A 24,900-nucleotide genomic window follows, 5' to 3' on the forward strand; every position below is an offset into this window, starting at 1 on the left:
TTTTGAGCAAAACACTTCATGTGTTTTATATTTTTTTATATATCGGAGACCCATGCTATTGCCTAAAAATAGCATGATAGACCTTTAAGTGACTTTTATGATGAATTTATGATCCTGAGTCGTGGATCCTGAGTAGTGGCTCTGCCTGATAATCACCTTTTCCTTGTTTCCTTTCCTTGATGTGAGGTTCCAAGGACAGAGGCAGTTGTATTAATATTCTGCTGTACAGTGTGTTAGCTTGTTTTGATGTTTTATTTGATATTTGTATTCACATGAATTGTGTTGAAGTGTTTGTTTTCAGCTAAACAACATGCCCTGTAATAAAGTGTTTTTAAAAGTACTCATATTGTGTTCTGTTGAACTTCGACTTAATGCTTTCACTGTTTTTGCAAAGCACTTAGTACAGAAAAAGGAATAGGGCCAAATTAGATTTTTGGGGAAGCGACCTAAAATAAATAAAAATGAATTATGACTTTAATTTCAGAATTTTAAGAAAAAAGTCAAAATTCTGAGATTTCCAGAATAAAATAAATAATTTGTTTTTCAGAATATTTTTCAGAAATAAAATACATTGTTTTCAGAATTCAGAGATTAAAGTTAAAACTCTTATTTTTTAAAACTTTTGGTCTCATCCCAACATCTTTTTTCTCAGCTGGCCCTAAGGCTCTTCCGTCGCACACACACACACACACACACACACACAACACACACACACACACACACACACACACACACACACACACACACACGCACACACACACACACACACACACACACACACACACACACACACACACACACACACACACACACACACACACACACACACAGGGAGCTGCAGAGATCCTGGAGCCGCTGCTCACCGTAAACAAGGAAGCGCGAGAAAGTCTCCGGAGTTTGGGCTTAGAGCAGGTCGCTGCCGGTCTGTTTCTGGAGCAGTAGACACATTTCAGTTTTACTTTAACAGCTTGTTTAACTTCTCTGTTAAAAAACGGAAGACAGTCATCGACAGAGAGTCTAAAGGAAACCGGGTTTTATTTCCTCTTCAGAAGGTGAGTCCTCGGTCTGAAGCTCCACTGGCTTTACCCAGAGGTTTCAGTGCTGGAAAACTTCTCTGAATGACATTATTTAAGCACTTGTCTTGGATAAATTGCAAAGATGACTTTTTGGTTAACGACGTTGTTATTATCTGTACGTTTAAGATGGTAACCCCAAAGTGTTGTGCATTTTAAATGAGTTTATTTCCTTTTATAAAAGCCCTTAAATTAAAGGAAAAATAAGAATTAAACACTATTGTTCAGCATCAGAATTAGAAATCCTTCGTCCCACAGTAGGGACATGTACATTGTTACGGCAAAGGTGACAGTAGATAACATTCAGAATAAAATTAGTAGCTATTAGATAACCATATGATTTACATAAAAAGCCCTACTTTAATGTATTATAATGTATTGGACATTTTAATGACTACCCGTCTCTGTCTTTTGTATACAAATGATCCTATTAGATTTTTGGTGAACTATGTGAAAGCCATGTTGTTTTATAAATGTGAAATGTCCCTTCATGCCCAAGTGTTAGTTGGCAGAGATGGCAGAGGTAATCCGTAAAAAGGTAAAGTGATACCAAATAGCAAAAACACTCTGTTAAAAGTAAAAGCCTTGTATTTTAAATCCTACTTACATAAAAGTACAAGTAAAATATAAGTACAAGTAAAGTTTTTGCATCGAAATATACCTAAAGTACCAAAAGTAAAAGTACACGTCAAGGGTTATGTCCCATTTTAGAACCATATGTATTCATTGACTGGATTAAAATGACTGATGCATTAATGCGTTTATATACTGCTGCTGGATATCTCCACCTATAATTATATAGCAATGTGTATTTGAAGCTGTCAGATGCATTTAAGGGAGTATAAAGTACAATATTGGCTTTTAAAATGGAAGGGAGTAGATTTATCGAGTTGCTTAACATGAAAATACTCGGGTAGTACCTCAATAGTACCTCAATGTACCTCAAAATGATACTTAAGTCCAGTTTCTGTTCATTAGATTTTGTATTCATGCTTGCAGGTATATCTCCTTCAAATGAGACCCACATTGTACTATTGTTGCTTAAAGTTACATACAGAGGTGGGAAGTAACCAATTTACTCAAGTACTGTACCATTTTGAGGTACTTGTACTTTACTTGAGTAGTTTATTTTCAGGCTACTTTGTGCTTTTCCTCCACTACATGTATTTAATCCCTTTAGTTACTTCACAGATGTGGATGAAGGATGTGAAATATAATCAAGTGTTAAATCAGACTTTAGTTCCACCTGGAGTAAATTCACAAGCTACAAAGTCATTCAAACTAGCTGCACCTTTACCAGCTTTGAGAACACTTTCATGATCAATCATTATAAAACATATCATAAGTATTTTGGAGGAAGAGTTGAATGTCTGGATTTCACGGCAGCTGCTGATGTGGGACACTTGATCAAAGTCATCACAGCTGCTCAGTGGGATACAGATGAGTGAAATGATGACGTATTTCTGTAGGACGACACAGAAGTTAGCATCACAAGGGTTCCCTCGACAAAAAGCCTATTGGTTTTTCCATTGAGTTTTGAAATATTGTAGGAAATAAGATCTATGGCAAACACACGTTTATGATACTAACACATTTTGATCAGCATGATAATCGACACATATTAACACCTATTTTATGATTTTTTGAAGTGCAAAAGTAATAGTAAAAAGCTAATGTTAGGCTATAAAGGAACTACATCACGGTCACATGACTTCACGTCGCCACTGCTAAGCTAAAGGTGGCTAATGTCGGGCTATAAAGGAACTTCATCACGGTCACATGACTTCACGTCACCATCGCTAAGCTAAAGGAGGCTAATGTTCAGCCTGATGACGTTTAGTCGTCTAATTTAGACACTTGTTAGCAACCGCTGTTTTTAAGACCCATAAAAGCTTCAGACATTCACCAGTGGGGGATTTACTGGTGTGTTTTAGGTCGCAGAACAAAACGTGAACATTTCTGCAGCTTGTGTTAACAACAGACCCAATTTCAGGCTTCTAGCCAAAAAGTACCCGCTAGCCGGTGCTACGCTATATGGAAAGGCCACCAAAAACTGGCCTGGCCGCTTGAGGACGATTAAGGACGCTTAAACGGGGCTACCCGCTGCAGTGGAAATGCGCCATTAGTTGTTTGTTCTAAAGCTACGAGCTAGTAAACATTTTGATAATTATGACATGGCGTCTTTCAGACTCTCCAATATTGAGATTACCTGATTGTCTCTGCTTGATATCAAATGTATGTGTTAAAGTGTGACTTTTTAACACATTTTCTCAGATTTGATAAACTAGATAGGACAATGTTCTTCATGTTCTGAAATTTTAAAGATAAAAACATAGTAAGCAGATGAATCAACAATGAGAAATGATCTTCAGGTTCAGGTTCCCTAGTTTTCAGATGTTCATTATTCTCCACATAGTTTTGGTTGCAGTGCATACACAACAAAAAGCATCATACATAAAACAGAAGAATACTTCCTGATGGTATTTCATTGAATCAGCAGTGTGTGTGTTTCTTGTAAGTTCTTCACATACTTAGAGGGAACTACCCATCACAGAATTAAGCAACTTCTTCTGTAACTTCAAACATGTTGTCATTAATATGACACCTTTGTGAAAAAGGGAAGAGAATACTGTTGACTTTAAAAGTGCTGTTTGATTAGCCTGCAGACATCCTGAGATGCAGAGTAAACATACAGGACATGTGACTGGGGTTCCCTCAGGGTTAAGATGGAAATAGCAGCGTGTTGGAGTTGGATCCATGCTATGGGACCTTTTAAGTAGAGATGGCAAAAGTACACACATCCTTTACTCAATTAGAAGTACGGATACTCGTTTTTTAAAATATTCTGGTAGAAGTAGAAGTACTGACTAAACTACTCCAGTAAAAGTAAAGAGGCTTTGAAGTGTACTTCAATAAAAAGTACCCATAACTAGCAGCTGTTTTAAAGAGTACCTGACCTCCCTTTATATTAATAGAACAATAATGTCATTGTTAGCTAATGAATGTTTCCATGACAACGTTTTCATTGGTCCCTCTTCTTTAGAGATGACCAGGAAATGATGGATACACGGATCGTGTTCAAATCAATAGGCACGCAATGACTCTAAATAATAATGATCACGCCACCAGACACACATTCAAACTAAAGGAACCAGCTGTTTGGAAAATGAGAGAAGGAGAAAGTACAGGTATTTGAGTTCAACATGTAAGAAGTAGAAAGTACAGGTATTTGTGTTCAACATGTAAGAAGTAGAAAGTACAGGTATTTGAGTTCAACATGTAAGAAGTAGAAAGTACAGGTATTTGTGTTCAACATGTAAGAAGTAGAAAGTACAGGTATTTGTGTTCAACATGTAAGAAGTAGAAAGTACAGGTATTTGTGTTCAACATGTAAGAAGTAGAAAGTACAGGTATTTGGGTTCAACATGTAAGAAGTAGAAAGTACAGGTATTTGTGTTCAACATGTAAGAAGTAGAAAGTACAGGTATTTGTGTTCAAAATGTAAGAAGTAGAAAGTACAGGTATTTGGGTTCAAAATGTAAGAAGTAGAAAGTACAGGTATTTGGGTTCAACATGTAAGAAGTAGAAAGTACAGGTATTTGGGTTCAACATGTAAGAAGTAGAAAGTACAGGTATTTGGGTTCAAAATGTAAGAAGTAGAAAGTACAGGTATTTGGGTTCAACATGTAAGAAGTAGAAAGTACAGGTATTTGGGTTCAACATGTAAGAAGTAGAAAGTACAGGTATTTGTGTTCAACATGTAAGAAGTAGAAAGTACAGGTATTTGTGTTCAACATGTAAGAAGTAGAAAGTACAGGTATTTGGGTTCAACATGTAAGAAGTAGAAAGTACAGGTATTTGGGTTCAACATGTAAGAAGTAGAAAGTACAGGTATTTGGGTTCAAAATGTAAGAAGTAGAAAGTACAGGTATTTGGGTTCAAAATGTAAGAAGTAGAAAGTACAGGTATTTGGGTTCAACATGTAAGAAGTAGAAAGTACAGGTATTTGTGTTCAACATGTAAGAAGTAGAAAGTACAGGTATTTGTGTTCAACATGTAAGAAGTAGAAAGTACAGGTATTTGGGTTCAAAATGTAAGAAGTAGAAAGTACAGGTATTTGTGTTCAACATGTAAGAAGTAGAAAGTACAGGTATTTGGGTTCAAAATGTAAGAAGTAGAAAGTAAAAAGTCGTCAGAAAAATAAGTAGTGGAGTAAAGTACTGATACCAGAAAAATGTACTTAAGTAACACAAAACATTTCCCCCAGGGTCCCGACACGGCGTCATGTGATTTCACAGTCCCTGGAGATTAGAAAGACATAAACACAGCACTTTATGTCCCAGAGAGCCCTTTTTAGGATTGTGGTTATAGGGCGGGGGATTTACCTTGGTTTCACATTCATAAGGTAACGTTGTGAAACAGGGTTGTGTCTTAGTTTGTTGGTGGAAATAAGTTTCATGACAACATCAGCAGACTGTGTGGAAAGGAATGCTGAACGATTTAGAAACACAACAACTCATTGTGAACATTTTGAGTGTTGCAAGGATGACGTATTTGTATAGCATCTTAAGGGCTCTTTCAACAAAAAGTGTATTTGTTTGATAAATAAGCTCGTTTACACTATTTGATCGGTGTAAATACTATCTCCAGAAGTACAAAGATAACATTGATTCATGATATTGGAGCGATTGATCTTTCAGATGTGTTTTTATTAAGTCTGTAGAATACCATTTTGTTGGCTTGGATATCTCTGCAGCTCCACAATACTTCATTAAAAATGGCATAACATACCTTGTTTCGAGTATCGCACCGGTCCATATTGCGATTTCTTTAACATTTTGAGTAATTGTGCAGCCCTAGTAGAAGTCACATGAGTGGACAATGAAGGTAATGTTGATGGTTGACTTTAATTCAAAGTTAGTTAATACTTGTCACACCTTTGGGAAGCTTGTAAACATTGCATTAATTGCAGGGTTTTGTCTACTTTCGGCGTGCGCCCTCATACCAAAATGCAGATTTTCCCCGAAGAATTTGAAAGTGATGCCAGAAAACAATATTTCTGCCAAAAACTGTATAATTACTCCAAAAATATGAAGATTGTGTTAAATAGAGCATCAGACGGCAGAGACAGCTTTGTTTTAAAGGAGCTCCGATGCTGTGTTGTTGTTTACGTCCGCGGTGTCATCTTGTATACAGACGTTATGTCCTCGCGATAATTTAGATATCTAATATACAAGATCAGTGCCACAGTATTGCCTTCCTACTGTATCTTTCTAGAAAAACCCCTGGACAGTAACACATTTCATAAAGGCGAGGCAAGCTTATTTAAAGGGGACCTATCATGCAAAATGCACTTTCTGATGTCTTTTATACATAACTATGTGTCCCCGGTGCGTCAGGGAACTCACGCAGCGTCAGAAAATAAAACCCTCTCTCTTTTCCTCCGTACCCAAATCTCTAAAAACGGGGGAACAACGGAGCTGATCCAGATTTGCGTCCGATATGACGTAATATCTGAAATGTGGACCCACGGCCCTATCAGAAACGTTGCTATCAGAAACAATGCCCGACTGTTTTGGACGTAATATGGTCGGTGTTTACATTAGCATCGCTAACACTCAGAGCTAACCTGTACTGGAGAGCATGTGTGTGAAGAAGCAGGAAGTAAAAAGGAACTCACCTTGTGGTATAACCGGCAAGAGAGAAAGCCTTTGAGCTCCATACTGTTTCAGAGAGAATCCTTGATAATCCATGATATGGCGTTTCATCACGGCAGTATTTAGTTTAGACAGTAGCTGCCGGGTCCCGCATGAGCTCAGACCCCTCCTTTTTTATCTATATATTTAAAAAAAAAGCTTTATACCCCAAATCAGCACTTTAGAAACAGGAAGTGAAATAGAGGGATATGAGGCATGGCTAATGGGTGATCTGTTTGGTATTTTGAGCAAAACACTTCATAGACATGTTTTTTAAATATTATTATCTGAGACAACAGGCAACAGGAACACATAACATTTTAACATTTAAATACCTTTTTAAAATTTCATTAAAAGCCAAGAGAATAAAAAGAAAACAAGCTCAAATAGAAAAAGTCAGGGATACAATACAAGAACAAAAGTTACAGTGCAGTGTTAGAGATGGAGTTGTTCCAAATAAATGGAGCTTTAAATCTATAGGTTGCTCCAAATCACAAAACGTTGTATCACTGAAAACACAAGGGAAATATGTGTTCAGTGAAACATATTTTCTTGTATTTAATAATTCACGAGTAAAACAACGGTTAGGGTTTGTGGTGTTTCGGTACTAATGCACCCATCAGTTTGAATAGAGTATTTCAAAACACAGCTGTTTAACAAGGGAGGACTTGAATGGATTTTTGCAAAAGACACAGATTTCCCAGTCGTTTCTCAGCCCCCACTCTTCTTCTTCTTCTTCTCCTTCGTATCCGTGGCGCTGGTATCAGTGTGATAGATATCTGCTTCCTGCTCTGGAGGTTTCCATCTGGCCGTTAAAAGCTGAGTGAACTCGTTGCTTCGACCACTAATGGCTCTTTCTGGCAGCTGAGGCCGGTCTCCACGGAGATTAGTCTCACCAGAGAGATTGATCAGCCTGTGTGTGTGTGTGTGTGTGTTTGTGTGTGTGATGGCCAGGTAACCTGATCCCTGTCTTCAGTAGGGATCACTCTGAGATGAGTGGTTACAATAAAAGCAGATGGCACAGCTTTTTCGTCATTTAAAGTGTTCGCTATATCTACACATTATAGCTCACTGTTATCTTTCTAACTTTGATTACACACCTTTTAATGGAGTCGTTATAGGGTCACATTGATCAAAGATGGATTTATTGATTTACAAACTGACCATGTGTGACCACCGTGTTGTGAAAAAATAGTCCGTAAAACTGCGAGCAATGGCTGAACAGCAAAGTAACTTAAAATGACGGCAAAACTGATGGAGGTTTTCTGTAACTGTCCGAGTCTGCTCACATTATATTTTCCATGAACCAGTCTTTAAACACTGCTAGATGTTAGACTGTGTTCACTTTAGTTTGAACTTTCTGTCTGTCTTCTTCTGTTGATTTCTCTGTCGTCCAGCACAATGTCCACAAATATAAAAATACATATTTGAAATATCCCATGTTGTTTTTGTGGGGGAAACTTCTGAAGCAATTGGAGTCAGGACTCAGAGAGACACGATGGAGAGCTGGAGCTTTGATGGCAAACACTGACGGTTTATTTGGAGCTTCGGCCGGAGAATTCACACGACATGTCACGGGCCACGAGTTGACCACACGGTAGAGATGCCTTAATCAATTCTGAAGAACTCTACCCCAGACCCATGTATTTAGCTAGTTCAGAGAGAATAATCAACATTGTGCATAACAAGATAGAACCATAACACTATCAGCTGACGCCATCAGGCAGGAACAGGGAGACAAAACATTGAGAGCACAGCAGCCAAGGTTACAGGTGCGTGTCCTTAGCAACAGTCTGCTAATGAAAAATGCAGAATGTTTTAAATGGACCAATCAGCATCAAGTATTCATCTAAGCCACATAATAAGGGCTGCAGACTGATGTATGGACTTTTTTTTGTAAATGTTCAATATTTATCTTTCATTGTTTTTGTATTATCATGTATTAGGAAAATATAAATTACAGACATTACAGCTTATAATGAACATTACCCCAAAAAAAACATACTTTTGTTCATTAATGTATTTTCAAAACTAGCCACAGTGCAAAATCTCATCTGGCTTATTGATAACCCAAACAGGGATCACATGCAGTTTCGGATATATCTAAATTTGAGAAATGTATTCTTCTGGGTGGTTTGCTGGTGGTTGATTTGTATAAATACCTCTGTTGTGTTAGTCATTGAAGCTTGGCAGATGTTTTGTGTTGTTACACCCATGTTATCCTGAACTTTAATGCATGTGTACAGAGCACATTGATACACTTGACGGTTGCCATCACCAATAATGTGCAGTGCATCACCTGTAAGCTTGCAATCATGCATTTGCATCCTGGCGTATGTGCAAAAATGTTTGCCTAATTGCTCCTCTAGTGGTCCAAAACTCCACACAGAACTTTGAAGTCGACAACAAGAGATGAAATGTCAGTGCCAGGGACGTTTGTTGCATGCCATTCTCCATCCTTTACTCCCTTAACCCCCCTTATCTCTGTCTCTACAACAGCTCTGATCATCAAAATTCTTCTATCAGCAAAAAAAAAGTGAATTTCAAGCTTCTTCTTGATTGGGAGGTTTTGCTGCATTCCTTTATTCATAACATTATGAATTGAATATTTTATGTTTGAGAACTATATGGGGATAAAACAAGACATTTGAATGCATTTCCTTGAGCTTTGGGAAATTGTGATAGGCCTTTTTAACTGGTTTCATAAAATGTTAAGCTGGATGTGATAACACTAGCAAACAGTTTCTTATTTACACATCTAATCTTACAGAGAGACGTTAGCATTTATTATAATAGGTGTTGTTCGTCCACTTGGCGAATGTACGTCCAGTATTGACTCTCTCTTAGCTCTGTTTTTCGAGAACAAAATATGACATCTTGATATTTGAGAAGACTTATTTTGCTTTTTTGTCATTACAAAATAGTAGATCATTATTCGAAAATAAATATCATGCCAGCTTTAAGGTCGAACTTAAACTGTGGCTGTGAGGGAGTGCGGTCGTCTTTCAACCAGAAGGTTGTTGGTTCGATCCCAGTCAATGCAGTCAACATGTCGATGTGTCCTTGGGCAAGATACTGAACCCTGAGTTGACCCCGATGGCCAATGGTGTGTGAGTGTAAGTGAATTAGTGTGTGTGTCTGTGAGTGAGTGTGTGTGATTGAGTGTGTGTAAATGTTAGCTTCCTAGAGCAAGTGGTAGTGCTCTGCATGAATGAGGTGTGAAATGGTGAATGACTCGTAGTATGTAATACCTCATTCACACCAACGGTGTTTCAGGGCCGGTTCGGAGCTGGAGCTTGAAAAGCACCGGGTTTTCCTGTTCACACCGCAACAAAAAATCATCCGGCTAGAGCAAAAGCACCGCATACGTCATGCTTACGTCGAGGCGGGGGCAAGGGGAATCGGTTGAAGTTGATGATTACGATTGTTAAGCAGTTTTGAATGTAGCATGTAACGACTGTAAAGTTGGTAGTAAAGTCGACCCATTTCTTCCATTTCCTTTCGACAGAGCAAAACCAAAATTGAATTGGACTCTAAGATAAGATAAAACGGACCTTTAATTCAGTAGTTTAATAGCAACAGGGTAAGAATGAAAAACAGGACAGAACAAATTAACACAGATTAGATACAATAAAATTTAAGATAAAATCAAAGGTAAAATGATATACAGGCAAGTAACTCTAAAATAAGAAATGAATAAACATGCACATATATAGGCTACCTGACCGTCTTCTCATTCCATCTCTTCCTTCTAGAAAAGCGCTATAGAAATAAAATGTATTATTACTATTCTCTCATTAGACCTTGAGTCTCTTCAATAAAGCTGATGATGATGATTAGAAAATATCATTTACCATAGCAAACAGGTGTAAACAGTGCCTGCAGGTAGAGGTAACATCTCTTTTTGCTCCTCTCCAGATGGCCTCCAGTGATGCTCGGCTCCAGCAGCAGCCCTCTCAGAAGGATGCGGCTGACCAGAACTTCGACTACATGTTCAAGCTGCTGATAATCGGCAACAGCAGCGTGGGAAAAACCTCCTTCTTGTTCCGCTACGCAGACGACTCCTTCACCTCCGCCTTCGTCAGCACCGTCGGCATCGACTTCAAGGTCAAGACGGTCTTCCGCAACGACAAGAGGATCAAGCTGCAGATCTGGGTGAGTGGATTAAAGATGGGATTATTAGTGGTTGTAATTTGTGGCTTTCATCATCCCTTCAATCTTTTTAATGCTATTTTATCTCTATTTCAGAAATATTTTGGACTGTTTATTTCTAGTGTCTTAATTTCTCCTATTAATTGCCTTGTTTTTTATGCTGCTGCAACACAAACATTTCCCAAATTGGGATCAATAAAGTACCTACCTACCTACCTACCTACCTACCTACCTACCTACCTACCTACCTACCTACCTACCTACCTACCTACCTACCTACCTACCTACCTACCTACCTACCTACCTACCTACCTACCTACCTACCTACCTACCTACCTACCTACCTACATTGCATTTAGCTGACGCTTTTATCCAAAGCGACTTACAATAAGTACATTCGACCAGGATGACACAACCTTGAAGAAAACAGAATCATATAAGTACATCAGGTTTCATAGAGCCAAACATTTCAAGTGCTACTCCATTGGCTTTAGGTAAGCCAGTCCTTTATTAGTATAAAAGTGCTTCGTTAATAGTTCTAACGCTCGAAGTGGAGTCGAAAGAGATGAGTTTTCAGTTTGCGCCGGAAGATGTGCAAGCTATCTGCCCTCCTGATGTCAATATTATAATGTTTTAGGCAAGATACTTGAATAAATATATTTTTACCGTGCTATCAAATTGGTGGAATTTTACAGGTATTGTTATCAACTATCTGTTATTGTGACGTCACTAATCGGGACACAATATACGTTGCCACACCGAAAACATATACCTGCTGAAGTATCATAGTGAATATATGAGAATCAGAATCAAAAATACTTTAATTATCCTGGGGGGAAATGTGTTTTGTTGTTGTTGATCCATTTTAGAAACAAACAAACATTGAAAAAATGACATTTGAAAAACAAATATGGGTTTATATGTGTTGCTATATAAACCATGATTTGCTGGCTGTTTTGATTACGTTTTCAGGTAGGTATTTTTGTCTCTTTCATAGAAAATAGCTGTCAAAGCAAAATAACTAAGTTAATGAATAATTAAGGCTGCTCTGATGCATCTCCTGTAGCTCTGTAATCTCTTGATGTATTTACAGAAAGGCTTAGGAGCAAGTCTAAACAATTACACAAGCGTTACATGATCAAAATCAATAGTTTGGAAGACATATTTTATATACTTGCAGCAATGATGGCACCGCATTTGATTTTTGTCCAAACATCAAGGAACAGTCAGATGATGAGCAGTTTCTTTGGAGGTAAATAAAGTATAGAAGACGGGGATATAAGGAAAATGAAAGTCAGCCCGTGCTTGTTTTCACCAAGAAGTGTAAAATGCATGACCTCCTCATGGTGGCATTCACATTCCTACTCCCTGCTCTTATCAACTTGCACAAATGAAGGAGTAAAAGATTAAAGTTTTCACATTTTCATACTTTTGCATAGTTGTGGAGGTCAGAATGTAGCTGCTAAAGCTCAGAATTAAGAAGCAGGTTGCTTACTTTAGTTTTACAGTAGTTTATTGTGGGTTTTAGAGCATTTGTGCTGAAAATAGAAAATGTTGTTTCTGATAACCAGGCTTTATGAGTGAGCCAAAGGACCGAACCAAAATCATGAAAGTTGTGGACACTAAAACATTTTTTTTTTAGAGAACTGCTAATTGCAAAAAACCTCCAAATTACACACTACACATAAGTCATTTGACCCATATATTATGTAAACAACATAGAATATTGCTACTTTACATTTTCAGTAAACAAAATCAGTTTGTGTATAGATAATACTTCTCTTATGCAAAAAGCTTTTTTGAGTTGCCTGTATGACTTTCAAATATTAATTGTTGCCTGTGTCATGAGTTTTGAGAACTTGTCATTGCCACATTGCAAGAGTTCGTGGCTTTTTTGACCAATGTGGCTGCAAGTCATGCAGAAGTTGTAACAATTTATTTATTATTATCAGCTGATTAACTTAGCCCTAAGACCTGAAACAGCTGCTAGCTCAGAACAGCTAGTTAGCTGCTAACCTACAGTATAACAACTATCTTGTAACGCTAACAAAACACTGAGATATGCATTCATTTAAAGTAATATTATAATAAAATATACAAGGTTCAGGTTTTATAATATATAACCTGGAAAAGGAAAAAGCTTCAAACAGCTAGCTTCAAACCTAGCTTGAAACCACTGCTAAATTGAAACCGTTGCTAGCCTGGAACAACTAGCTGGTAATGCTCACAAAACACTGAGATATATGCATTAATTTTAAGTAATATTACAATACAATATTCCCAAGAGCTTGATGTGTCTTTATGTATTTTATTAAAACCAGCTGATGACTTTAACACCGAAAGCACGAAAACAGAAAGCTTCAAACAGCTAGCTTGAAACCACTGCTAAATTGAAACCATTGCTAGCCTAAAACAGCTAGTTCGAAACAGCTGCTACCCTGAAACAACTAGCTTGTAATGCTAACTTAATTTGAAGTAATATTACAATACAATATTCACAAGAGCTTGATGTTATGTTTGTATATATTTGATTAAAACCAGCTGATGACTTTAACACCAGAATCACACACACGGAAAGCTTCAAACATAGCTTCAAACCACTGCTAGCCTGAAATAGCTAGTTCGAAACAGCTGCTACCCTGAAACAACTAGCTTGTAATGCTAACTTAATTTGAAGTAATATTATAATACAATATTCCCAAGAGCTTGATGTTATGTTTGTATATATTTTATTAAGACCAGCTGATGACCTTTACACCTGAACCAAGAAAACGGCAATCTTCAAACATAGCTTGAAACGGTTGCTAGCCTGAAACAGCTAGCTTATATCAGACAGCTAGTTTGAGATTAATCACCACCTCTGACAGAACCCGGGTTTCCACCGATAGACTTTAACATTGTATTAAAAGGTGTATCCGTAATTTTTCTCTTGCACACAATTCTCACAATACACTTGAAATCCAAATGATATACATTGTTAATGCTCTTCAAACACATGATTCATTTGAACCAACAGTGTGTGAGCCAATTTACGACACACGGAGATGATTCAGCAGCAGAGGAGCCAACACCAAAACACACACAATCTGCTACCTGACCAAACATGTCTCTTGTTTAATGACATGAAATTAGTTACTGCAAACAGCTGAGGAAGAGGAGGGTCAAATAACTAGATGTAATAACCTGAGTTGGGAATAACATGGACAATTACAACGAAAACGTTGTCATGGAGTCCTTGATTTTATTTTGGAAACGTCTTCAATAATGGCTGTTTGAAAAGATCATGCCATAAATTTGTATCAAGTTTGATTAATTATAAATGCAAACTACTGTATACAGTTAAATAAATTACCCCTCCCATGGTTCCAGGCTCTATAAAGTGTGACTAAACTAATATTTGTTTTTTAATGATGTATTATTGAAAATGGAGTTTGTAGCCTATTCCATTACATTACATTGCATTTAGCTGACGCTTTTATCCAAAGCGACTTACAATAAGTACATTCGACCAGGAAGACACAACCTTGAAGAAAACAGAATCATATAAGTACATCAGGTTTCATAGAGCCAAACATTTCAAGTGCTACTCAACTGGCTTTAGGTAAGCCAGTCCTTTATTAGTATAAAAGTGCTTCGTTAATAGTTCTAACGCTCGAAGTGGAGTCGAAAGAGATGAGTTTTCAGTTTGCGCCGGAAGATGTGCAAGCTATCTGCCGTCCTGATGTCAATGGGGAGCTCATTCCACCATCTTGGAGCCAGGACAGCAAACCCACGTGTTTTCGCCGATGGGAACTTGGGTCCCCCTCGCAGCGAGGGCGCAACGAGTCGTTTGGCTGATGCAGAGCGTAGTGCACTATTCCTTTTCTTTTACAGTGAAAATGAAATAGGCATATGTACATTATTTGAAAGTGCTCCACAGCTAAGTCCTCCATGTGGCATTTGATTAAAGAAAAGAAAAAGCACAATCTTACATAAAATAAATCATTATCCCACAAGTTGTTGAATACACACAGTGCACCTGTAGTTAGTGCCAATACTGTGAAACTAGTAGGCTACTGTGAAAGCTGAATACGCAAAACACATTTGATTTGCAGTGAAATAGACAGATAAGAGATCATTCTCTCTTAATTCCTTGTGCTCACAACATTTAAAGTGACACACCATTCAGTCATTTTCTGAATCAACCACAGACAAATACAGATCATAAAATATACGGTTCTTTAGCATTACCTGCTAAAGCATCTGTATGTTTTGAACTTTTAACACTATGTTACAGCAAGAGACAAACTATGAACGATACTCTACAAAAACTTGAAATATTGCCAAGTATATTTGTCTAATATATACATAGTCAGAATATGTCTTTACACTTGCTATAAGACATAATAACTTCAGAGGGATATCGGGTCTTGTTTTTAGACAATGGATCATCTTGTTGAGTCAAAACATCTTATTTTGAGTTGTATCTCAGATGAAACACATAATTTTTTACATATTTATTACAAAATCACCAACTAACATCAGAAAACAGAACACTTTTTAGCATTTGCGGCTCATATTGTAACACAACATTTCCTGATTCTGGTAAAATATAGTTAAAATATTTAGTTCTCCCAGATAATTACAAGATCTGATTTATCTAACCATCCCTTCTTATTTCAAGAAATGTTACCAAGCTAATTTTCTCTTGTTCTATTGGCAGATTTTTGTACTTATTTCAAGTGAAAACAGCTTGTTTTCATTATTGTTTAACTTGTTTTTGGAGCAGCATTTTTTACAGTGTACTCTACTTTCCTTTTTAAATTACCAAATGAAGTCAACATTTTAAGGTGTGTACTAATTTGGTTTGGGTTTCTTCAGCTACTTTTATTTATAACAGCATAAGAACGCACTTGTGCCGTCTTTGGAAAATGGTAGTTTTCCCACAGAAGTTCAACAATAACTCACTGTCCCATCATAATTACGTTGCCTAGTGTAAGTGCAGTCGTATTCTCATAGGACGACAGTTTTATTTTCCTAAATCCTGATGAATCTTACCTTCAACCCATGGCCTTTTTCACTGTAGTTAAGAAAAAGTGGTGGGTAAAAGACTCAGGACCTGATTATTTCAAAGGCAGCCCTGGTATTTCCTAAACTCAGGAAGTAGAGGAAGTTCCCTATCAACTTCTGACGGAGACATGTTTGAGATATACTGCCGTGTATTTAAAGGGTGTGGGACCGGCGGGCATAAGAGTCCTCCCTTATGAGGTGTTAATAATCCACTCTGTGAAATATCCTGCCTGTTAAATTCATGTTGAACATCAGATCCTCACTATTGTTGATCCCCATGCTGCCAGCCGCCCTTTGTGTATCGTGGAAAAAGCCTGATAACACACCACATGGCCCCTCACACGATGAATATGTACTATGTGTTCACACTGTGTACACATACTGTTTACATGCCTGCCTTTTATGTGTGTCGTGGAAAAATGCTTCTTATCTTTGAGAAAACGTGCACACCTTTCACACATATATCCATATTTATGTATCAGAATCAGAGTAGAGCAGAGTAGGTTTACACATATGAGATCTATCTATCTATCTATCTGTCTATCTATCTATCTATCTATCTATCTATCTTCTGTCTATCTATCTATCTATCTGTCTGTCTATCCATCTATCTATCTATCTATCTATCTATCTATCTATCTATCTATCTATCTATCTATCTATCTATCTATCTATCTATCTATCTATCTATCTATCTATCTATCTATCTCTATCTATCTGTCTATCCATCTATCTATCTATCTATCTATCTATCTATCTATCTATCTATCTATCTATCTATCTATCTATCTATCTATCTATCTATCTATCTATCTATCTATCTATCTATCTATCTATCTATCTATCTATCTATCTATCTATCTATCTATCTATCTATCTATCTATCTATCTATCTATCTATCTATCTATCTATCTATCTATCTATCTATCTATCTATCTATCTATCTATCTACCTAACTATCTATCACATTAAAATAGGTAGCTTTGTGTACAATGTGCTAAATTCGGAGGTGTATGCAGGACTGACAGTATTAGAATGAACAAGACAGTGTTGTATATGTGAAAGGGGTTTGTATCCTGTGTGTGCGTGTCGCTGCTAATATAAACTTAGGTGTGTGTAGGCACTGCATGCAGAGGCCTGATTTAACCCCCTCCCCATACACGAGTGAGCAGCTTGTGTTTACCGGTTGTTAATAGCAACCCTGAAGGCTGCCTATTTGTTTAGACGTCCCATTACGTTGCCAAATATTTGTTCATCTCTGCATGGATGAGATAAGGATATACCAGGAGTATAGTGGGGCAGGGATGACGTCTTTCTGTAGGTCGACTAAATACGTTTTCATGATTATCTTGACAAAAAGCCAATGGGATTTCTCCATTGGCTTTTGGTATATTGTAGAAAATAAGATCTGTGGCAAACACATGTTTATGTTACTCACACGTTTAGTTGAGCAGGATAATCTCCTCATATTAACACCATTTATATGATAGTTGAAGCGTAAATGCAATCTCCAGAAGTGAAAAGCTAACGCTAAGCTATAAAGGAACTACAGCACGGTCACATGACACCTCAGCTACAGGTGGCTAATGTTCTATTGCTAGCATTCATTTACAGTCAATATGTGCTTTACATTTCTCAATGATTACCATTTACCAAAAAAGTTCCTAACTTTTGCATTATCTTGTAGAATATATTCATCAGAAAAAAGACAAAAATACGGCCATATTCTTTATTATTTTCGGTATACCGTAAACAAATCTATCTAATAAAATATTGTATTGTTATTCAAGGCTTATGATCGGCGTGATGACGTTTAGTCGTCTCATTTTGCCACTTGTTAGCAACCTCAGTTTTATGACTCGTAATAGCTTCAGACATTCACCAGTGGGGTGTTTACTGACGTGTTTTATGACGTAGAACCAACATGAAAATCTCTACAGCTTGTGTTAACCACAGACCTTATTTCAGGCATCTAAAGCTATTAAAAAAAACATTGACTTTGATGGAGTTCGAAAGTGCTAAAATGCGGACTTATTTCCAGGTTTTAGGACTTATTCCTGCACCACTCTATATGTTAAACAATAACACTGTGGCATTTGAAAGAATAGAATAATATAACAGAAGCTTTCCCCTCTGGATTTACGCAGCAGACCGCTCTCTGTCTGTCTCATTTTGTAAAGTGAGACGGATCATTTTGGGCCGGAGGAGTCCTGGCTGTAATGGAACATTCATAACCCTCAATGGCTTCTGGTTACCTAGACAACACACTCCTCCTCACCCTCACACACACACACACACACACACACACACACACACACACACACACACGCACGCACGCACGCACACACACACACACACACACACACACACACACACACACACACACACACACACACACTCTCACGCCACAGATGCAAATGAAGACACGTTACCAAGTAACCGTGAGAGTGGAAGGGAGTCGCTCACTCCACCTGTTCCTCTTTTTGTTTTTGTAAATGCACTCAATTCTTTTGAGCAGTCACCACACCTCCTCTCTGACTCTGTGGCGCTCTCTTCTCTTATCTGTGTGTTTTTATTGATGCAAGCCAGATGTCCTGGTCTGATGAGAAATGATTTTGGAGCAAGGCTCATTTCACCTGACGCTGAACTGTATGTCCACTATTGGGGTTAACTCTTTATTTGAAGAAAGCCATCCTGCAACTGACTTTAACTCCTTCCCTTCATCTTCATCTACATGTTAGTTAATCTTCCTTTTTGTCCTCTCTTTCTATGTTCTGAATGTATGGCTTTATGGTGTGAACAAAGCTTTGGAAATGAAACGTGTTCATGGACATATTAACAGTTAGCTAAATTATCGACACATTTTTTAAATGCATGTCATTTTCCATGACTTATACACTGAACAAAAATATAGATGCAACACTTTTGTTTTTGCTCCCATTTTTCATGAGATGAACTCAAAGAGCCTTTTGTTGTGGCCAGCCTAAGGCACACCTGTGCAATAATCATGCTGTCTAATCAGCATCTTGATATGCCACACCTGTGAGGTGGGATGGATTATCTCGGCAAAGGAGAAGTGCTCACTATCACAGATTTTTTCAGATTTGTGAACAATATTTGAGAGAAATGGTTATTTTGTGTATAGAAAATGTTTTAGATCTTTGAGTTCATCTCATGAAAAATGGGAGCAAAAACAAAAGTGTTGCATTTATATTTTTGTTCAGTTTAGTTTAGTATGTATAGTTAATTTAGTAAATTAGTAGTACGATTGCAGGTTTTACCATACCAACTAACTATCAGCCAGTTTAAAATACGGTAAAGTTACCATATTTGGAAAATGAGTGGTTGGGTTGATGAAGGTGTGTTTGAGTCAGTGTTTCCCCTACCATTATCGTGGAGGGGCGTTGCGCCCCGCCAACGGAGCCCCGCGCCCCCCCTGAAATTCAAGGTGTTTAAAAAAAAAAATATATATATATATTTTTTTAAATAATAATAAAAAGAAAAAAAATATATATATATAAGCACCAAATTGCAACTAATCTATATCTACTGTCACTTTTCACATTGAACATGTGCTCTTTTATTAAATAAACTAAACGCTTTCATTTGAAGTTGTGAGTTTAGTGTTTTTGACCCTAAGAAACACTGATGCACTAATCAATAACAATAATCCACAGCTCCTCTCTCTGCTCCAGAGGATTTAAAAAATCCCCCCCCCCCCAGGCAGCACCCCCCCAAAGCAGTAAACCTAGGGGAAACACTGTTTGAGTATTTTGGAACCAATTAAGTGTACCCCTAACATATCTTAATTCTGATTCTGTTTCTCTGTGACCTAAGATTTTCATCGTCATAACTACACTGTAGCTATGTACGTATGACTAATACAAAGCCTTGAGCCTTGAACCTTGAATTAAACCACTCAGTCTAATTGATACATGCTCCTGTGTTGCAACTCTGACTTATAAGAGGTAAATATTGCTTTGACAACGTTGCCCCCTGGTGGCGTCCAATCACATATTGGAATAGCTACAGATGATTTTTTTTTGTTTGTTAAATAATAATAATAATAATAATAATATATTTTATTTATAAGCGCACTTTTAATTTGCGTAAACAAAACTCAAAGTGCTACAAAATTAAAAATTAAAAAGGGTGAAACAAAACAACAAAAACAATAAAAAAACAATTTAAAAACAATTAAAACAACATAATAAAAGCTGTGACATTCATGCCGGCATGGCATAATGTGTGGGATTTAAAAATCGAGTTAAAGGCTATTCTAAAAAGATGCGTTTTTAGGCCTTTTTTGAACGCCTCCACAGTCTGTGGTGTCCTCAGCTGGTTTGGGAGGGCATTCCACAGTCTCGGAGCAGCGGAGCAGAAGGCTCGGTCTCCCATGGTCTTCAGTTTTGTCCTTGGTGGGATGAGGAGGTTTGCCTTTACTGAACGTAGGTTCCTCGTGGAGGTTTGTGGGGTGAGCAATTCCTTGATGTAGGAGGGAGCATTTCCATATATGCACTGATGAGTGAAGAGGGTGATTTTGTAGTCAATCCTGAGTGAGACCGGGAGCCAGTGCAGTGATTTGAGGATGGGTGTGATGTGTTCGTACTTCCGCACTCTCATCAGGATCCTAGCAGCTGTGTTTTGGATGTATTGCAGCTTCTGGATGTTCTTGCTAGGAATCCCAATGAGAAGTGCGTTGCAGTAGTCCAGCCTGGAGGAGACAAAGGCGTGGACAAGCTTTTCAGCATCTGGCAGACTGAGTGTGGGGTGGAGTTTCACAATATTTCTAAGGTGGTAGAAAGAGGTCTTGCATATTTGCTTGATGTGGGCCTCAAAGGTCAGGTGAGGATCCATTTTAACTCCCAGATTGGTAACCGTTGGTGAGAGTGGAATGTTCTGACCGGAGAAGGTGATGCTGGTGATGGCGGATGAACGGACCTGATGTGGAGTGCCAATAAGAATGGCTTCAGTCTTGGAGCTGTTTAGCTGGAGAAAGTTGTGCTTCATCCACACCTTTATCTCCTGCAGGCAAGTGGTTATTGTGGATGATGGCAGAGGTGCAGAGGGGGTTGGGTTTGCTCTGATGTAGAGCTGTGTGTCATCAGCATAGCAATGGAAAGATATTCCATGCCGGCTGATGACACGACCAAGGGGGGATATGTATATGGTGAAAAGGGTGGGGCCGAGGACTGATCCTTGGGGGACACCGCAAGTCACAGAGTGAGTTCTTGATTTAGCCGCTCCCAAGGTGACGTGCTCAGTCCTCCCGGTGAGATAGGAGGTGAACCAGTTTAAGGCAGAGTCAGAGAGTCCAATTGTAGTGTGAAGACGGTGGAGTAGGATGTCATGGTCGACGGTATCAAATGCTGCAGTTAAAAGATCTTACTAAATACAAAGTGTGTGAACCATAGTTTATATGAGTGTGTGTGTGTTCATGCAGGACACAGCGGGTCAGGAGCGTTACCGTACGATCACCACAGCGTACTACAGAGGAGCGATGGGCTTCCTGCTCATGTACGACATCACAAACCAGGACTCCTTCAACGCTGTGCAGGACTGGTCAGTTGGATATTCTTTTCAATATTTATTTGGGCCTAGTTTAGCATGTTTTGGAGCATTTAAAAGTAGGAGATATGATCCCAACAAATGAAAAGCCTCTGACATTTTTAAACGGGTCAACTAAGAATGTTAATAATGAAAAAAGTTTGGTGTCTTGTTTTGTTGTCCCATTTGTCATTTAGTGAAATGTATGGCTGTACCAAAGAGTTCTGAGCTTAGTTCAAAACGTTGACATTCAAATTCTAGATCGACATTTTAATTTTCTTTTGGGTGAAGATGCCATAAAATATTGTATTCAAAATAAGATGGCACGCACCAACACACTTAGAGAGACGTTGCAAATGTTGACGTCTTTTTAGCTGATAGAGGCCCTACAGGAACTTTAAAAATATATATATTAGTGCTGATTTGTAATGAGAATTTTATTTCTGTTTTGCATGATTTGGGATGTATTGGGTTCTAAATTGCAATTTACTGCTTTAAATCATGTAGACTGAGACTTGACATGTGTCCTACAGGGCGACGCAGATCAAGACGTACTCGTGGGACAACGCTCAGGTGATTCTGGTCGGAAACAAGTGCGACCTGGAGGACGACAGGATCGTCCCAACAGAGGACAGCCAGAGGCTGGCAGAGGAACTAGGTACGAACTCTTTCACTCACAACGTTTTTGTCTTTTTGTTAAACTTCTACCTGCTAGCTTCTGCCTTTACGATACGATATGATATACTTTATTGTCCCCGTAAGGAAACTTGTTCTGGACTCTGTCATGCAGTTCTGCATACGTACATATACAATAAACATTCAAATACATACACATATACTCATGCACCGTTTTCACAAACACAATACACAGATGCATATTGACAATGGCGACCTATTGCACAACCCTCATGGCCAACATTTAAAAGTATATTACATCATCATCATCTCTATTGAAGAGACTCAATGTCCATTTAAAAAAAAAAAGACATCAAATATAAATGTAAAAAGGCAGTTATACCAATGTTTCCACAGAGGTGACTGAGACACGGATTTGACAGCAGCATAATGACAAAATTATGAGAAACATTCAATCGACAGATACATTTGTACATCAGATTTCTCGAGAGAGCATGGAACGTGTTGACTCGTGCATTACAAAACATTTCACTTGCACTGCACCACCTTCTAAGCAGTTAACGCAAACAATCATTATAAGCAACCTGGAGATTCTGGAGGCTCGCCTTCTTAAACTTGACCCACAAGGGGGCAGTGTACATTACATTACATGTGAGTGTTAAGAAGCTAAATGCACATCAGCCTGATCTTGGGAACCCTGAATCTTCTACCAGAAGGTAGGAGCTGGAATTCTGGGTGGAGTATGTGGGTGGGATCAGATATCATTTGTTGTGCCTGTCCAATAATGAACTGCTCATATCTGTTTTGGAGAGATGGATGTTTTTTGACCCCCATCATTTTCATAGCAGTCTGTACCAGGCGAGCGATCTGTGACTTTGACTTTATCGTATTTATGCATGTACTTTCATCATGCATACATCTGCTTCCTGCCCCGTTAGGTTTCCAGTTTTTCGAGGCCAGCGCGAAGGACAACATCAACGTGAAGCAGGTGTTCGAGCGCCTGGTGGACGTCATCTGTGAGAAGATGAACGAGAGCATGGAGGGAGACATCAACCTGGTGACCAACCACAGGAACCAGGCCCTTAAAGACTCGCCTTCAGAGAGCCACGGGGGCTGCGCTTGTTAGAGCATCTTCCCCCTATCAGCTCCTCTAACACACACACAAAAACACACTCTCTCACACACACACACACACACACACACACACACACACACACACACACACACACACACCCACACACACACACACACACACACACACACACACACACACACACACACATATAACATACAGTACATGAAGACCTACCTTTTCTGTGCCTCAAACATGTGAAGTGTCGCACCTCTTCCTCTCTCTTCGTCTACACAGCGCAGCAAGACACCAAAGGATATCTACCTGAGATAATCTTCAACAAGAAGTCCCGTCTTTCAGTCTTTTACCTTAAAGAGGCCTGCTTTCTGCCTCTGTTTTCAAACCATCAGCGCAGTGGTGAGCTGATAGTCATTATAGCCTTCACTGTCCACCCCCTAAAACAACTGCCTTGCCCACCGCTGTACATTAGTGGCAAATATCAGTCCAGCTAGTGATGCCAAACCGCGTTTTTTGGTTGAAGCTACTTAGGGCATTCATTGGTTAGTTAGAGATTCATCCAGCGTGTGCATGTGCTTAGCCTTCAGTTTTGTACAGCCTTCTTAAAATGTTGAATGTCTCAAACAGGTCAATAAGTCTTAAAGGTTAAAGCTTGTTAGCTAATCCTAGCATGAAGACTGAAAATGGCTAGCAAGGCTTTGTCCACACTGGCAGCACAAAAGCAATCTGAGATAATCTTCATCAGCCTTAAAGGGACCCACTTGCTGCCTCTTTTCCAAACCATTAGCTCTCTGGTGAGCTGATAGTCACTGAAGCCTTCACTGTCCTCCCCAAATACCAACCACTTTGACCAGCGCTGATACGTTGTGTTTGTATTGTGTTATAGGTATGCATAGTTTATGCATTTTGAGGTTTTTGGGGGGTTTGACCCCCAAAAACATTTTCGAACCCTAGGGGCTGGCTCCCCCAAAATAATTAAATAACATAACCCTAACCTAACCCTAAAACCGAAATAAAGTAACAAAGAAAAGTAACTAAATCCGCCAGAAACCCAAAAATCTTTCATGTGTCCCGTTTCTCCATTTCTGGAAGTTGGCAACCCTAGGGTGTCTCTGTTCTGATCAACTTGTTTCAGAATCACTTATTGATAAGTTAAAGCATCAAGCCAACACAACGTCCTCTTGACGTCCTGAATCTTAATGCCAGTCTTGAGCATGTTAGAAGAAATTAAATCTTTCTCTTGTGCCAATTAGAAGCCGTGGGTCGATGTTAATCCAAAAGTTCATCTCTGCTCTCCGTGTGCTTGTGTGAGGAAGTCTTCTATCACAGGCGACACTTGTACTTGCATGACCTTTGTACATTGTATGTTGTCTGATGATTTTTGATTAATGACTTTTCTCACACACACACACACACACACACACACACACACACACACACACACACACCGCTCCTCCTATCTGCAGCACGGCAAAACAGTCGGCATGGCAAACCTACTACGGGGCTTAATAACTGAGTATTGATAAAGTGGTGTCTTTTTTGTTCATCTTGTTATTGACTGGAAATGAGGCACAGAGTGTTTGTCTTGTCTCAAAGGGAAGCACACTGATCTCAGTTAAAGGGTTTCTGTGAGCCTCAAATGTTCTGTATGTACAT

The 24,900-nt window shown here is 38.6% G+C and overlaps 1 protein-coding gene across 1 annotated transcript; it reads left to right on the forward strand.

The window, feature by feature from the left end:
- Positions 1–836: 836 nt before the first annotated feature.
- On the forward strand, positions 837–23,327 carry rab3db (RAB3D, member RAS oncogene family, b). Its single transcript, XM_034197960.1, has 5 exons — positions 837–1,052; positions 10,688–10,924; positions 21,415–21,533; positions 22,052–22,176; positions 23,093–23,327. Exons 2-5 carry the CDS (start codon positions 10,688–10,690, stop codon positions 23,278–23,280), a joined length of 669 nt encoding a protein of 222 aa, XP_034053851.1. The 5' UTR covers positions 837–1,052; the 3' UTR covers positions 23,281–23,327.
- Positions 23,328–24,900: the final 1,573 nt, after the last annotated feature.

This window comes from Gymnodraco acuticeps, unplaced genomic scaffold (genome assembly GCF_902827175.1).
Source record: "Gymnodraco acuticeps unplaced genomic scaffold, fGymAcu1.1, whole genome shotgun sequence".
In the NCBI taxonomy this organism is placed as follows: domain Eukaryota; kingdom Metazoa; phylum Chordata; class Actinopteri; order Perciformes; family Bathydraconidae; genus Gymnodraco; species Gymnodraco acuticeps.

Bases quoted from the DNA above. Each gene is read 5' to 3' on its own strand.
- rab3db (XM_034197960.1), top strand. From the start codon at position 10,688: ATGGCCTCCAGTGATGCTCGGCTCCAGCAGCAGCCCTCTCAGAAGGAT. The intron at 10,925-21,414 runs GTGAGTGGATTA...GTGTTCATGCAG, and splicing joins GGATCAAGCTGCAGATCTGG to GACACAGCGGGTCAGGAGCG. The intron at 22,177-23,092 runs GTACGAACTCTT...CTGCCCCGTTAG, and splicing joins GAGGCTGGCAGAGGAACTAG to GTTTCCAGTTTTTCGAGGCC.